The sequence below is a fragment of the Oncorhynchus keta genome, unplaced genomic scaffold (genome assembly GCF_023373465.1).
Source record: "Oncorhynchus keta strain PuntledgeMale-10-30-2019 unplaced genomic scaffold, Oket_V2 Un_contig_24351_pilon_pilon, whole genome shotgun sequence".
Taxonomy (NCBI): Eukaryota; Metazoa; Chordata; class Actinopteri; order Salmoniformes; family Salmonidae; genus Oncorhynchus; species Oncorhynchus keta.
In genome coordinates, this window is record NW_026283854.1 from 32188 (window position 1) to 50561 (window position 18374).

General features: G+C 47.8%; 1 protein-coding gene across 1 annotated transcript in view; it reads left to right on the forward strand.

The window, feature by feature from the left end:
• LOC118382908 (ATP-binding cassette sub-family C member 9-like) overlaps positions 1 to 18374 on the forward strand; it is a gene marked incomplete at its 5' end in the record, with an annotated part of 77736 nt that overhangs the window by 28264 nt on the left and 31098 nt on the right. The window contains 13 exons of the mRNA XM_052505606.1: positions 56 to 140; positions 354 to 434; positions 2503 to 2640; positions 2876 to 3001; positions 3289 to 3391; positions 3480 to 3835; positions 6922 to 7085; positions 11618 to 11687; positions 12159 to 12316; positions 12533 to 12625; positions 14120 to 14222; positions 14464 to 14574; positions 16071 to 16191. Coding sequence (XP_052361566.1) covers positions 56 to 140; positions 354 to 434; positions 2503 to 2640; positions 2876 to 3001; positions 3289 to 3391; positions 3480 to 3835; positions 6922 to 7085; positions 11618 to 11687; positions 12159 to 12316; positions 12533 to 12625; positions 14120 to 14222; positions 14464 to 14574; positions 16071 to 16191 — 1709 coding nt within the window. The remainder of the gene's footprint in view (positions 1 to 55; positions 141 to 353; positions 435 to 2502; positions 2641 to 2875; positions 3002 to 3288; positions 3392 to 3479; positions 3836 to 6921; positions 7086 to 11617; positions 11688 to 12158; positions 12317 to 12532; positions 12626 to 14119; positions 14223 to 14463; positions 14575 to 16070; positions 16192 to 18374) is intronic.

Genomic DNA, 18374 nt, shown 5'->3' on the forward strand with positions numbered 1-18374 from the left:
TAACTGTGTCTTAATAGAGGGTGTTGTCAGTCTGATGCCCTGCTGTGTGTCTCAGATACAAGACTGTGATTGACGCCTGCTCCCTGCAGCCTGATGTAGACCTCCTGCCCTTCGGAGACCAGACGGAGATCGGAGAGAGGGTACTGAAACCCTGGATAAATTATTACATTATTATAATCACCTCAGTATTATTGTGTTTTTTTATCACTGTCTATTCTCATCTTTTTAAGCACAAGCCCCATCTCTTACCTCAGACACAATGACATATTATACCAATAACTTGTAGTGAACAGTGATTTGTGTCAGATTCCTTGTGTACCTGGCTACTCTTCTTAAGTGTGTTTTTCTCCCAGGGGATCAACCTGAGTGGAGGCCAGAGACAGAGGATATGTGTGGCTCGGGCTCTCTACCAGAACACCAACATCGTCTTCCTGGTGAGTCAATGAATGATAAAGTGCTTTATCTATTGACTTCAATAGAAGATCCATTTCCTGTTGAGTTCACTGGAAGAGGCTGGAAGCTCTCCCTCAAGGATGGCTTCTCAGAATAGTCAGACAGAGCCAGGGTGTTCTAGAGTGTTCTCGTTGTGTTCTAGGGTGTTCTCTATGTGTTCTAGGGTGTACTAGGGTGTTCTCTAGGTGTTCCACAGTGTTTTCTGTGCTCTAGGGTGTTCTCTGGGTTTTCTATGGTGTTTTAGGGTGTTTTCTCTAGGTGTTTTAGGGTGTTCTCTAGGTATTATAGGGTGTTCTAGGGTGTTCTCTAGGTGTTCTAGGGTGTTTTCTACATGTTCTATGGTGTTCTCTAGGTGTTCTAGGGTGTTCTCTGTGTTCTAGGGTGTTCTCTAGGCGTTTTATGGTGTTATCTAGGTGTTCTAGGGTGTTCTCTATGTGTTTTAGGGTGTTATCTAGGTGTTCTAGTGTGTTCTCTAGGTGTTCTATGGTGTTCTCTAGGTGTTTTAGGGTGTTATCGAGGTGTTGTAGGGTGTTCTCTATGTGTTTTAGGGTGTTCTCTGTGTTTTAGGGTGTTATCTAAGTGTTCTAGGGTGTTCTCTATGTGTTTTAGGGTGTTCTCTAGGTGTTCTAGGGGGTTCTTTTGGTATTTTAGGGTGTTCTCTTTGTGTTTTAGGGCATTCTCTATGTGTTCTAGGGTGTTCTCTAGGTGTTCTAGGGTGTTCTCTAGGTGTTCCAGGGAGAGCCAAATAGAGCCAAAGACAGGGACACCCTTTTCTATTCCCTAAACAGTACACTGCTTTTGGGACAGTGTGTGAGTAAGGATGAACTATATCGGGAATAGGGTGTGATTTCAGAGGCAGCCAGGGAGATCCAGGGAGGGCCAGCCAGCCTCCCTCTGTATGGGAACGGGAGGAGCAGCAGGTGGGATGGATCTCTGTCCGCAGGCCTCTCTTGTAACCATACCATGTTTACAGGCATCCCTCTGCTCTGCCATCTGGCCTGGCTAGCCATATACACACTCACACACGTACACACACACGTACACACAATCACACACACACACGCACACACACGTACACACACACACACACACACGTACACACACACACGTGCACACAATCACACGCACACACACACGTACACACACACACACTCACACACACGTACACACACACGTACACACAATCACACACACACATGCACACACACGTACACACACACACACGCACACACACACACACACACACACACACACACACACACACACACACACACACACACACACACACACACACACACACACACACACACACACACACACACACACACACACACACACACACTCACACATGTATACACACACACACTTTCCCGTCTCTCGCTGCTACAGACAACTCTATGTACATCTACATCCCATTTCTTCCTACTCCTGTGTGATGTCATCATCTGTTTGTGTTCCCACATCATTTCTTGTGGCAACTGTTAATTAGATGTCTAACCTCCGCCCCTGATACAGCCTCTCTGGCAGTCGTGGGATAGGACCGGGCACGTTCCTCCATACGTAGCTCAGCTCACACTGACAAATGTGCCAATTAAGGAAATCGCACTCTAAAGTGCTGTATTAATACACAGTGGGACTGCAGAGTGAACACCCAGCTAGAAGCAACAACTATTAGCTGAGTACGTCTCTATGACGTCTTGTCTCCTAATGAGGTGTCTATCATGCTGTGACTGATGATCTCAGACCTTCTGCCCTCAGGACTGTTTACGTGTCTCAGTGCTGTACAGTATAAAGACTAAGTCATCCTATGGTAATACATTGGTGTTTATTCAGGTTCCGGGGTCCTCTGGGAACTAGGTTTGATTGACTGTATGTTCTGAGGTCATCTGAGACCTGTGAATTAAACGTGCTGTAACTTAATATGAATAAAGGATGATCTCCTGTTAAAAAAAACATAATTGAATCCACAGTCTTTCACTCCGATACGCTCTGATCTGATTGGATCGTCCATGTTGTCTCTGACCCCTGATCTCTGACCTTTACCCTCAGGATGACCCGTTCTCAGCGCTGGACATCCACCTGAGTGACCACCTGATGCAGGAGGGCATCCTGAAGTTCCTACAGGATGATAAACGCACCGTGGTCCTGGTCACACACAAACTGCAGTACCTCATCCACGCTGACTGGGTGAGCATCTCAACAGTCTGGTGTGGATTCCTCTCTACCGTTTGCACTGGGTCTGTATTCATAAAGCATCTTAGAGTAGGAATGCTGCTGATACAGGATCAGTTTTTCCTTTTAGATCATAATAAAGAGTATGACACGGACGGGGCGGGGGGACCTGATCCTAGATCAGCATTCCTACCCTGAGACGGTTTGTTTATAAGGGTCCTGATTTTACACGGTTCTCTCTGTGTCCCAGATCATAGCCATGAAGGATGGCTCAGTGCTGAGGGAAGGCACTCTGAAGGACATTCAGACTCATGATGTAGAGCTGTATGAACACTGGAAGACCCTGATGAACAGACAGGACCAGGAACTAGAGAAGGTCATATTCACTTCTTTACTCTCCTACTGACAGACGGTCTGTAACAGAGGAGGCTGGTGGGTGGAGTTATAGGAGGACGTGTAGGAGCTCATTGTAAAGACTGGTATGGAATTAATGGAACGGAGCCAACACATGGAAACAACGTGTTTGACCATTGCATTTATTCCAGCCATTACAATGAGCCTGTCCTCCGATAACTCCTCCCACCAGCCTCCTCTGCTCTGTAATGTGTAGTGTAGCTAATTTACCTGCCAACCAACCTAACAACAGTTGTATCTGTACTGCAGGACACTGAGATTGATAACTGTCAGACTGCTCTGGAGAGGAAGACCCTGAGAAGAGCTTTCTACTCCAGAGAGGCCAAGAACCAGGTCGACGATGACGAAGAAGGTGAAATGCATTGTCAAACACTGTATCTCATACAAGTTAAGTTCTATTACGACATGACAATAATCACTCATTCTCTCGTCCCTGACAGAGGAGGAAGAGGAGGAGGAAGAGGATGACAACATGTCGACGACCACCAGTCGGCGCTCTAAGATCCCGTGGAGGGTGTGCTGGCAGTACCTGTCCTCTGGTGGCTTCCTCATGGTCTTCCTCATGGTCTTCTCCAAGCTGCTGAAACACTCCGTCATGGTCGCCATCGACTACTGGCTGGCCGAATGGACTGCTAAAGGCAATGTCCCAGTCAATGGGACTGCTAATGGCGATGGCCCAGTCAATGGGACTGCTAATGACGATGCTCATGGATATGCCCCAGACTTTGGAAATGTTACAGGAGACTTTGTCAATGCCTCTGCAGCAGCTGTCTTCTCTAATCGGACAAACTCAGTGGTGAGATATGAACACCTTTCACAACCAGTACTCAGTGTTAGTGGAAGTGAGTAAGGCCTGTTGAAATCCTGATATCTGACCGAATGTGTCTTTGTGGTGTATAATGTGGTTACTAGGCTGGTCAGCCTGACTCCTACTATGTGTCTTTGTGGTGTATAATGTGGTTACTAGGCTGGTCTGCCTGACTCCTACTATGTGTCTTTGTGGTGTATTATGTGGTTACTAGGCTGGTCTGCCTGACTCCTACTATGTGTATTTGTGGTGTATTATGTGATTACTAGGCTGGTCAACCTGACTCCTACTATGTGTCTTTGTGGTGTATTGTGTGGTTACTAGGCTGGTCTGCCTGACTCCTACTATGTGTCTTTGTGGTGTATTATGTGATTACTAGGCTGGTCAACCTGACTCCTACTATGTGTCTTTGTGGTGTATTATGTGGTTACTAGGCTGGTCTGCCTGACTCCTACTATGTGTATTTGTGGTGTATTATGTGGTTACTAGGCTGGTCTGCCTGACTCCTACTATGTGTCTTTGTGGTGTATTATGTGATTATTAGGCTGGTCTGCCTGACTCCTACTATGTGTATTTGTGGTGTATTATGTGATTACTAGGCTGGTCTGCCTGACTCCTACTATGTGTATTTGTGGTGTATTATGTGGTTACTAGGCTGGTCTGCCTGACTCCTACTATGTGTATTTGTGGTGTATTATGTGGTTACTAGGCTGGTCTGCCTGACACCTACTATGTGTCTTTGTGGTGTATTGTGTGATTACTAGGCTGGTCTGCCTGACTCCTACTATGTGTCTTTGTGGTGTATTATGTGATTACTAGGCTGGTCAACCTGACTCCTACTATGTGTATTTGTGGTGTATAATGTGGCTACTAGGCTGGTCAGCCTGACTCCTACTATGTGTCTTTGTGGTGTATTATGTGGTTACTAGGCTGGTCAACCTGACTCCTACTATGTGTATTTGTGGTGTATTATGTGATTACTAGGCTGGTCAACCTGACTCCTACTATGTGTCTTTGTGGTGTGTTATGTGGTTACTAGGCTGGTCTGCCTGACTCCTACTATGTGTCTTTGTGGTGTATTATGTGGTTACGAGGCTGGTCTGCCTGACTCCTACTATGTGTCTTTGTGGTGTATTATGTGGTTACTAGGCTGGTCAACCTGATTCCTACTATGTGTCTTTGTGGTGTATTATGTGGTTACTAGGCTGGTCAACCTGATTCCTACTATGTGTCTTTGTGGTGTATTATGTGGTTACTAGGCTGGTCTGCCTGACTCCTACTATGTGTCTTTGTGGTGTATAATGTGGTTACTAGGCTAGACAACCTGACTCCTACTATGTGTCTTTGTGGTGTGTTATGTGGTTACTAGGCTGGTCAACCTGACTCCTACTATGTGTCTTTGTGGTGTATAATGTGGTTACTAGGCTGGTCAACCTGACTCCTACTATGTGTCTTTGTGGTGTATAATGTGGTTACTAGGCTGGTCAACCTGACTCCTACTATGTGTCTTTGTGGTGTATTATGTGATTACTAGGCTGGTCTGCCTGACTCCTACTATGTGTCTTTGTGGTGTATTGTGTGGTTACTAGGCTGGTCAACCTGATTCCTACTATGTGTCTTTGTGGTGTATTATGTGGTTACTAGGCTGGTCAACCTGACTCCTACTATGTGTCTTTGTGGTGTATAACGTGGTTACTAGGCTGGTCAACCTGACTCCTACTATGTGTCTTTGTGGTGTATTATGTGGTTACTAGGCTGGTCAGCCTGACTCCTACTATGTGTCTTTGTGGTGTATTATGTGGTTACTAGGCTGGTCAGCCTGACTCCTACTATGTGTCTTTGTGGTGTATTATGTGATTACTAGGCTGGTCAACCTGACTCCTACTATGTGTCTTTGTGGTGTATTGTGTGGTTACTAGGCTGGTCTGCCTGACTCCTACTATGTGTCTTTGTGGTGTATTATGTGATTACTAGGCTGGTCAACCTGACTCCTTCTATGTGTCTTTGTGGTGTATTATGTGATTACTAGGCTGGTCAACCTGACTCCTTCTATGTGTCTTTGTGGTGTATTATGTGATTACTAGGCTGGTCAGCCTGACTCCTACTATGTGTCTTTGTGGTGTATTATGTGATTACTAGGCTGGTCTGCCTGACTCCTACTATGTGTCTTTGTGGTGTATTATGTGATTACTAGGCTGGTCTGCCTGACTCCTACTATGTGTCTTTGTGGTGTATTATGTGGTTACTAGGCTGGTCTGCCTGACTCCTACTATGTGTCTTTGTGGTGTATTGTGTGATTACTAGGCTGGTCTGCCTGACTCCTACTATGTGTCTTTGTGGTGTATTATGTGATTACTAGGCTGGTCTGCCTGACTCCTACTATGTGTCTTTGTGGTGTATAATGTGGTTACTAGGCTGGTCAGCCTGATTCCTACTATGTGTCTTTGTGGTGTATAATGTGGTTACTAGGCTGGTCAGCCTGACTCCTACTATGTGTCTTTGTGGTGTATAATGTGGTTACTAGGCTGGTCAACCTGACTCCTACTATGTGTCTTTGTGGTGTATTATGTGATTACTAGGCTGGTCAACCTGACTCCTACTATGTGTCTTTGTGGTGTATTATGTGATTACTAGGCTGGTCAACCTGATTCCTACTATGTGTCTTTGTGGTGTATTATGTGGTTACTAGGCTGGTCTGCCTGACTCCTACTATGTGTCTTTGTGGTGTATAATGTGGTTACTAGGCTGGTCTGCCTGACTCCTACTATGTGTCTTTGTGGTGTATAATGTGGTTACTAGGCTGGTCTGCCTGACTCCTACTATGTGTCTTTGTGGTGTATTATGTGGTTACTAGGCTGGTCTGCCTGACTCCTACTATGTGTCTTTGTGGTGTGTTATGTGATTACTAGGCTGGTCAACCTGACTCCTACTATGTGTCTTTGTGGTGTATTATGTGGTTACTAGGCTGGTCAACCTGACTCCTACTATGTGTCTTTGTGGTGTATTATGTGGTTACTAGGCTGGTCTGCCTGACTCCTTCTATGTGTCTTTGTGGTGTATTATGTGGTTACTAGGCTGGTCTGCCTGACTCCTACTATGTGCCAGTGTTTATCATCCTGTGTGGAGCGGGAATAGCCCTGTGTCTGATCACCTCTCTGACTGTGGAGTTCCTGGGTCTGTCTGCTGCTACCAACCTGCACCACAACCTGCTCAACAAGATCATCCACGCACCTATCAGGTACCCACGACACACCTCACCTGTCAGGTACCCACGACACACCTCACCTGTCAGGTACCCACGACACACCTCACCTATCAGGTACCCACGACACACCTCACCTATCAGGTACCCACGACACACCTCACCTGTCAGGTACCCACGACACACCTCACCTATCAGGTACCCACGACACACCTCACCTATCAGGTACCCACGACACACCTCACCTATCAGGTACCCACGACACACCTCACCTGTCAGGTACCCACGACACACCTCACCTGTCAGGTACCCACGACACACCTCACCTATCAGGTACCCACGACACACCTCACCTATCAGGTACCTACGACACACCTCACCTATCAGGTACCCACGACACACCTCACCTGTCAGGTACCCACGACACACCTCACCTATCAGGTACCCACGACACACCTCACCTATCAGGTACGACACACCTCACCTATCAGGTACCACGACACACCTCACCTATCAGGTACCCACGACACACCTCACCTATCAGGTACCCACGACACACCTCACCTATCAGGTACCCACGACACACCTCACCTATCAGGTACCCACGACACACCTCACCTGTCAGGTACCCACGACACACCTCACCTATCAGGTACCCACGACACACCTCACCTATCAGGTACCCACGACACACCTCACCTATCAGGTACCCACGACACACCTCACCTGTCAGGTACCCACGACACACCTCACCTATCAGGTACCCACGACACACCTCACCTGTCAGGTACCCACGACACACCTCACCTGTCAGGTACCCACGACACACCTCACCTATCAGGTACCCACGACACACCTCACCTATCAGGTACCCACGACACTCACTGTCTCACCTATCAGGTACCCACGACACACCTCACCTATCAGGTACCCACGACACACCTCACCTATCAGGTACCCACGACACACCTCACCTATCAGGTACCCACGACACACCTCACCTGTCAGGTACCCACGACACACCTCACCTATCAGGTACCCACGACACACCTCACCTGTCAGGTGACACACCTCACCTGTCAGGTACCCACGACACACCTCACCTATCAGGTACGACACACCTCACCTGTCAGGTACCCACGACACACCTCACCTATCAGGTACCCACGACACACCTCACCTATCAGGTACCCACGACACACCTCACCTAACAGGGACCCACGACACACCTCACCTGTCAGGTACCCACGACACACCTCACCTGTCAGGTGACACACCTCACCTTCAGGTACCCACGACACACCTCACCTGTCAGGTACCCACGACACACCTCACCTATCAGGTACCCACGACACACCTCACCTATCAGGTACCCACGACACACCTCACCTATCAGGTACCCACGACACACCTCACCTAATTGGGACCTACAGGACACACCTCACCTATCAGGTACCCACGACACACCTCACCTATCAGGTACCCACGACACACCTCACCTATCAGGTACCCACGACACACCTCACCTAACAGGGACCCACGACACCTCACCTGTCAGGTACCCACGACACACCTCACCTGTCAGGTACCTCCTGTCACACACCTCACCTGTCAGGTACCCACGACACACCTCACCTATCAGGTACCCACGACACACCTCACCTATCAGGTACCCACGACACACCTCACCTATCAGGTACCCACGACACACCTCACCTGTCAGGTACCCACGACACACCTCACCTGTCAGGTACCCACGACACACCTCACCTGTCAGGTACCCACGACACACCTCACCTGTCAGGTACCCACGACACACCTCACCTGTCAGGTACCCACGACACACCTCACCTGTCAGGTACCCACGACACACCTCACCTATCAGGTACCCACAACACACCTCACCTGTCAGGTACCCACGACACACCTCACCTATCAGGTACCCACGACACACCTCACCTGTCAGGTACCCACGACACACCTCACCTATCAGGTACCCACGACACACCTCACCTGTCAGGTACCCACGACACACCTCACCTGTCAGGTACCCACGACACACCTCACCTGTCAGGTACCCACGACACACCTCACCTATCAGGTACCCACGACACACCTCACCTATCAGGTACCCACGACACACCTCACCTATCAGGTACCCACGACACACCTCACCTGTCAGGTACCCACGACACACCTCACCTGTCAGGTACCCACGACACACCTCACCTGTCAGGTACCCACGACACACCTCACCTGTCAGGTACCCACACCTCACCTCTCAGGTACCCACGACACACCCACCTATCGACACACCTCACCTATCAGGTACCACGACACACCTCACCTATCAGGTACCCACGACACACCTCACCTATCAGGTACCCACGACACACCTCACCTATCAGGTACCCACGACACACCTCACCTATCAGGTACCCACGACACACCTCACCTATCAGGTACCCACGACACACCTCACCTATCAGGTACCCACGACACACCTCACCTATCAGGTACCCACGACACACCTCACCTGTCAGGTACCCACGACACACCTCACCTATCAGGTACCCACGACACACCTCACCTGTCAGGTACCCACGACACACCTCACCTATCAGGTACCCACGACACACCTCACCTATCAGGTACCCACGACACACCTCACCTGTCAGGTACCCACGACACACCTCACCTATCAGGTACCCACGACACACCTCACCTATCAGGTACCCACGACACACCTCACCTATCAGGTACCCACGACACACCTCACCTATCAGGTACCCACGACACACCTCACCTGTCAGGTACCCACGACACACCTCACCTATCAGGTACCCACGACACACCTCACCTATCAGGTACCCACGACACACCTCACCTGTCAGGTACCCACGACACACCTCACCTATCAGGTACCCACGACACACCTCACCTGTCAGGTACCCACGACACACCTCACCTATCAGGTACCCACGACACACCTCACCTATCAGGTACCCACGACACACCTCACCTAACAGGGACCCACGACACACCTCACCTGTCAGGTACCCACGACACACCTCACCTGTCAGGTACCCACGACACACCTCACCTGTCAGGTACCCACGACACACCTCACCTGTCAGGTACCCACGACACACCTCACCTGTCAGGTACCCACGACACACCTCACCTATCAGGTACCCACAACACACCTCACCTGTCAGGTACCCACGACACACCTCACCTATCAGGTACCCACGACACACCTCACCTGTCAGGTACCCACGACACACCTCACCTGTCAGGTACCCACGACACACCTCACCTGTCAGGTACCCACGACACACCTCACCTGTCAGGTACCCACGACACACCTCACCTGTCAGGTACCCACGACACACCTCACCTATCAGGTACCCACGACACACCTCACCTATCAGGTACCCACGACACACCTCACCTATCAGGTACCCACGACACACCTCACCTATCAGGTACCCACGACACACCTCACCTGTCAGGTACCCACGACACACCTCACCTGTCAGGTACCCACGACACACCTCACCTGTCAGGTACCCACGACACACCTCACCTGTCAGGTACCCACGACACACCTCACCTGTCAGGTACCCACGACACACCTCACCTATCAGGTACCCACGACACACCTCACCTATCAGGTACCCACGACACACCTCACCTGTCAGGTACCCACGACACACCTCACCTATCAGGTACCCACGACACACCTCACCTGTCAGGTACCCACGACACACCTCACCTATCAGGTACCCACGACACACCTCACCTGTCAGGTACCCACGACACCACTCACCTGTCAGGTACCCACGACACACCTCACCTATCAGGTACCCACGACACACCTCACCTATCAGGTACCCACGACACACCTCACCTATCAGGTACCCACGACACACCTCACCTGTCAGGTACCCACGACACACCTCACCTGTCAGGTACCCACGACACACCTCACCTGTCAGGTACCCACGACACACCTCACCTGTCAGGTACCCACGACACACCTCACCTGTCAGGTACCCACGACACACCTCACCTATCAGGTACCCACGACACACCTCACCTATCAGGTACCCACGACACACCTCACCTATCAGGTACCCATGACACACCTCACCTATCAGGTACCCACGACACACCTCACCTATCAGGTACCCACAACACACCTCACCTATCAGGTACCCACGACACACCTCACCTATCAGGTACCCACGACACACCTCACCTATCAGGTACCCACGACACACCTCACCTATCAGGTACCCACGACACACCTCACCTATCAGGTACCCACGACACACCTCACCTATCAGGTACCCATGACACACCTCACCTAACAGGGACCCACGAAACACCTCACCTACAGATTCTTATACTCTTTATGACATCCGTGTTGAAATAGAAGGGAACTGAATAGTTGAACCAGAAAGAATGTGTTCAATCATTTATTAATAAAACATTTTAAATCACATTTTATATATTTTTCAGACTAATATTTGAAATAATATATATTTTTAATCTCTTCTCAGATTCTTTGACGTGACCCCCTTGGGCCAGATCCTGAACCGTTTCTCGGCTGACACCAACATAATAGATCAGGTGATTCTGAAAAGGATGTTCACCCTCAGTAGAGTGAACTGTTGACTTATTTCAGTCAGGAGTATTAGGGTAAAGTACCCTAGTGGTCAAGAGTGTTGGGACAGTAACCAAGTGGTCGCTGGTTCAAATCCACATCCGACTCCATTGTTGAGTCAATGTCCCACGTCATTATATTACGTCCCTCAGGTGACCTCAGATTGTTAAAGAGGACGACATTGAGGTCCAGAGTGTAGGTCAGAAATGTAGCACTGACATGATACTATCTCCTATCCTCCCTCCCTCCCTCTCTCTCTCTCTCTCTATCCCCCACTCTCTCTCTCTCTCTCTCTCTCTCTCTCTCTCTCTCTCTCTCTCTCTCTCTCTCTCTCTCTATCCCCCTTCCACCCTCCCCCTCTCTCTCCCCCCTCTCTCTCTACCCCCCTCGCTCCCCCCTCTCTCTCCCCCTCTCTCTCTCTCTATCCCTTTCTCCAGCACATCCCTCCTACCCTGGAGTCTTTGACCCGCTCCACTCTGCTTTGTCTGTCAGCCATCGGGGTCATAGCGTTCGTCACCCCAAGCTTCCTCATCGCTCTGGTTCCTCTGGCTGTGTCTTTCTACTTTATACAGAAGTACTTCCGGGTCGCCTCAAAGTGAGTTCACTGGGCAGTCCTGGTCCATTTCAGCTCAATGTAGTTTCCTTTTACAGTATCACAACAGCATCACAACTTCAAATTCTCTCTCTCTCTCCCTCTAACTATCTTATCTGTCTCTCTCTGTCAGGACTACCTGGGTGCTGTCATTGTGTTATACTATGCTTTTCGTCTCTGTTTCCACATTGTCCAGACTTTTTTCATTTTCTCTCTCAGGGACCTTCAGGACTTAGATGACTCCACCCAGCTTCCTCTGCTCTGCCACTTCTCTGAGACTGCAGAGGGACTCACCACCATCCGAGCATTCAGGCCAGTGTACCATACACACACACACACACACACACACACACACACACACACACACACACACACACACACACACACACACACACACACACACACACACACACACACACACACACACACACACACAGGCACACACACAGGCCACACACAGACACACACACAGGCACACACACAGGCACACACACAGGCACACACACACACACACAGGCACACACACAGGCCACACACAGACACACACACAGGGACACACACAGGCACACACACACACACACACACGCACACACACATGTGACAGAGTGGAAATTTCGCCCGGAGCATCGTTACACAACATACTCAAGAAGCACTTATAGGTTTTAGGAAGGCAGTAACACTGTACTTAGTGATCCGAAACTCGAAACAAAGTGGTGGATTTGTTGACACTGGAGGTTAATTCCTTTGCGTAGATGTTATATTAGTGTGAACAACTTGAATCCCATCTAGAAGTCTTCCAACCCATCCAGAACCATTCATTCATGGAGGAAGGAGGACATCACAAACCCAAATCTTTCTCTTGATCCAGAATGACATGAATCCCACTCCAAACAGTTCACGAACATTCCTCCTTTTCCCCAGAATCGTGGTAATCCAACATTAAACAGCTCTCACGGTTACTACCCCTCAGACAGCCTCTTCCTCCATTAAACAGCTCTCACGGTTACTACCCCTCAGACAGCCTCTTCCTCCATTAAACAGCTCTCACGGTTACTACCCCTCAGACAGCCTCTTCCTCCATTAAACAGCTCTCACGGTTACTACCCCTCAGACAGCCTCTTCCTCCATTAAACAGCTCTCACGGTTACTACCCCTCAGACAGCCTCTTCCTCCATTAAACAGCTCTCACGGTTACTACCCCTCAGACAGCCTCTTCCTCCATTAAACAGCTCTCACGGTTACTACCCCTCAGACAGCCTCTTCCTCCATTAAACAGCTCTCACGGTTACTAACCCCTCAGACAGCCTCTTCCTCCATTAAACAGCTCTCACGGTTACTACCCCTCAGACAGTCTCTTCCTCCATTAAACAGCTCTCACGGTTACTACCCCTCAGACAGCCTCTTCCTCCATTAAACAGCTCTCACGGTTACTACCCCTCAGACAGCCTCTTCCTCCATTAAACAGCTCTCACGGTTACTACCCCTCAGACAGCCTCTTCCTCCCTGAAGACTTCCTCATCTTGGCAGCACCGTGGCTTATCTCTCTTTCTCTCTTGGTCCAATGTTAGATGTCACTTAGCTATGTAGCAGCCATGGTCCAACTCCCATCATCAGGCACCATAGTCCAGTCCTGAAACAATCCCACTTCAGTGTTTGTCTAACGGAGGTGGTTCTATGAACCATAACCAGGACTGGGACCTGGAGACGTGCGGACGAACACAGTCTAGAGACGCCGGGTTCAAACCTGGTCACATGGGAAATAATCTGGTAGGTATTAGCTTTATTTATTTTCCATTTGTTCTTCAGACATGAATCTCGATTCAAGCAGAAGATGCTGGAGCTGACAGATACCAACAACACAGCCTACCTGTTCCTCTCTGCTGCCAACCGCTGGTTGGAGGTCAGAACGGTGAGAGAACATTCATGTCCATGATTCAACCATGACATTATTAATAAGATATGGGACTATTGTAATACTAATGGTATCTTACTGAGTAACACAATACTCCCAGGTTTCTTATCACACTGAGCTGCAAAATTAGAAGAAATTACTTTTAGAGGTGAGAGCTAAATGCTGTGTTGAATTCACAACTTCAAATTCTCTCTCTCTCTCCCTCTAACTATCTTATCTGTCTCTCTTTCTCTCTCAGGACTACCTGGGTGCTGTCATTGTGTTAACAGCAGCAGTAGCCTCAATATGGAGCTCTGGCAAGAACCTTCCCTCTAGCATGGTGGGGTTAGGCCTGACCTACGCCCTTACAGTGAGTCAACGTGTTACACGATTGTGTGTAGAGGTAGGTGAAGGAGTCAGGCGCAGGAGAGCAGAGATGTCCGAGATGTGTTATTTAATGGGCAAGTCCACAAACATACAGGTCAGGAACAATACCAAAAAACAAAGGCCCTCGACAACCGAGAAACCAGTTATTCACGGAAGGAGGGAAAAACAACGCTCCTAAATATATACACACTTGGTATAATACGTGGAAACAAAATAGGCACAACCTTAACGAGCAACATCAACCTTAACGAGCAACATCAACCTTAACGAGCAACATCAACCTTAACGAGCAACATCAACCTTAACGAGCAACATCAACCTTAACGAGCCACATCAACCTTAACAAGCCACATCAACCTTAACGAGCAACATCAACCTTAACGAGCAACATCAACCTTAACGAGAAACATCAACCTTAACGAGCCACATCACACGAATAATCCCGCAAAAACCTAGGCAGGCAACAGGGGTAATTATACACACAGAAATTAAGGCAAATGAAACCAGGTGTGAAAAAAGCAGAGAAAACGAACAGAAAAGGAAAAAAGGATCGGTGAAGACTAGTAGACGCCGAGCGCCGCCCGAACAAGGAGAGGAACTACCTTCGGTGGAAGCCGTGACACAACGTCTCCCCAATGTAGACGCCGAGCGCCGCCCGAACAAGGAGAGGAACTACCTTCGGTGGAAGCCGTGACACAACGTCTCCCCAATGTAGACGCCGAGCGCCGCCCGAACAAGGAGAGGAACTACCTTCGGTGGAAGCTGTGACACAACGTCTCCCCAATGTAGACGCCGAGCGCCGTCCGAACAAGGAGAGGAACTACCTTCGGTGGAAGCTGTGACACAACGTCTCCCCAATGTCACACAAACATGAATATACCCACAGAACAGAAACAACATACAGGATCAACTTCATCAAATGAGAATCTTTTTAATAACAAGCCCTTATTCACCTGGATCTGATTGTAGTTATATTTACAAGATGACAAGGCAGCAAGTGTTTAGACAACGTATTCAGTAGAACATTTATGGAACTGTACATAGAAGGACTGCATCAGTCACATTAATGAGAGGAGTGTTGTTGACAATCCTTCCTCTCCCACTGCCAGAAGATGTGAAACAATAGAAGCTGTATTGTCCTCAGCATTCATCTTTGTTTGTACTGTAACAAAAACCCACAGTATTGTTTTCTGTAGGCTTATCACTCCTCAGAGAGCATGGCCCTTCCACGACTCTTCTCCTTCTCTTCTGACTGATCAGCCTTTTATGTATTCTTCTCAACCATTAAATACCTTTGGTTTACCTCATATTGTCCAAGGCAATGGGCAAAAAGACTCCCACTCAGACTTATTACAATAATAATAATAACAATTATTATAATTAATAGTATTATTAATAATAGTATTATTTCTATACCTAGTAAGGACACTTCATAGAACATGGATTAAATATATATTGTGTTTACCTCCCATTACCCAGGTGACCAACTACCTGAACTGGGTGGTGAGGAACCTGGCTGACTTAGAGGTCCAGATGGCTGCTGTCAAGAAGGTCAACAGCTTCCTGAGTACAGAGTCTGAGAACTACGAAGGCTCCATGGGTAAACTAAACACACTCCCACACCAAATGCTGCTTCCCAATACCCTGGAGTCTCTTGTGACAGAAGCTGGACAGTGCACACACAAGATGTGGTTTAACACACAGTCAATAGAACAGGGTAATGGAATCCTGCTGAAACACACAGTCAATAGAACAGAGTAATGGAATCCTGCTGAAACACACAGTCAATAGAACAGAGTAATGGAATCCTGCTGAAACACAAAGTCAATAGAACAGAGTAATGGAATCCTGCTGAAACACACAGTCAATAGAACAGAGTAATGGAATCCTGCTGAAACACACAGTCAATAGAACAGGGTAATGGAATACTGCTGAAACACACAGTCAATAGAACAGGGTAATGGAATCCTGCTGAAACACACAGTCAATAGAACAGAGTAATGGAATCCTGCTGAAACACACAGTCAATAGAACAGGGTAATGGAATCCTGCTGAAACACACAGTCAATAGAACAGGGTAATGGAATCCTGCTGAAACACACAGTCAATAGAACAGGGTAATGGAATCCTGCTGAAACACACAGTCAATAGAACAGGGTAATGGAATCCTGCTGAAACACACAGTCAATAGAACAGGGTAATGGAATCCTGCTGAAACACACAGTCAATAGAACAGGGTAATGGAATCCTGCTGAAACACACAGTCAATAGAACAGGGTAATGGAATCCTGCTGAAACACACAGTCAATAGAACAGGGTAATGGAATCCTGCTGAAACACACAGTCAATAGAACAGGGTAATGGAATCCTGCTGAAACACACAGTCAATAGAACAGGGTAATGGAATACTGCTGAAACACACAGTCAATAGAACAGGGTAATGGAATCCTGCTGAAACACACAGTCAATAGAACAGGGTAATGGAATCCTGCTGAAACACACAGTCAATAGAACAGGGTAATGGAATCCTGCTGAAACACACAGTCAATAGAACAGAGTAATGGAATCCTGCTGAAACACACAGTCAATAGAACAGAGTAATGGAATACTGCTGAAACACACAGTCAATAGAACAGGGTAATGGAATCCTGCTGAAACACACAGTCAATAGAACAGGGTAATGGAATCCTGCTGAAACACACAGTCAATAGAACAGAGTAATGGAATCCTGCTGAAACACACAGTCAATAGAACAGGGTAATGGAATCCTGCTGAAACACACAGTCAATAGAACAGGGTAATGGAATCCTGCTGAAACACACAGTCAATAGAACAGGGTAATGGAATCCTGCTGAAACACACAGTCAATAGAACAGGGTAATGGAAGGAAACACACAGTCAATAGAACAGGGTAATGGAATCCTGCTGAAACACACAGTCAATAGAACAGGGTAATGGAATCCTGCTGAAACACACAGTCAATAGAACAGGGTAATGTAATCCTGCTGAAACACACAGTCAATAGAACAGGGTAATGGAATACTGCTGAAACACACAGTCAATAGAACAGGGTAATGGAATCCTGCTGAAACACACAGTCAATAGAACAGAGTAATGGAATCCTGCTGAAACACACAGTCAATAGAACAGGGTAATGGAATCCTGCTGAAACACACAGTCAATAGAACAGAGTAATGGAATCCTGCTGAAACACACAGTCAATAGAACAGAGTAATGGAATACTGCTGAAACACACAGTCAATAGAACAGGGTAATGGAATCCTGCTGAAACACACAGTCAATAGAACAGGGTAATGGAGTCCTGCTGAAACACACAGTCAATAGAACAGAGTAATGGAATCCTGCTGAAACACACAGTCAATAGAACAGGTTCTATTTGGTTCTGTGTTCCGAGATCAAGTCAAATACAATTGTATTTGTCACATGCGCTGAATACAACAGGTATTGACTTGAAATGTTTACTTTACAAGCCCATAACCACCAATGCAGTTATTAAGAAAAATACCTAAAAAAATAAGAAATAAAAGTAAAAAATAATTAAAGAGCAGCAGTAAAATAACAATAGCGAGGCTATATACAGATTAAGTCTTTAGTAAAGGGGCAGCCGGTAGGTAGCCTACTGGTTAGAGTGTTGGACTAGTAACCGAAAGGTTAACAAGATCAAATCCCTGAGTTGTCAAGGTAAAAATCTGTCGTTCTCCCCCTGAACAAGGCAGTTAACCCACTGTTCCTAGGCCGGAATTATAAATAAGAATTTTTCTT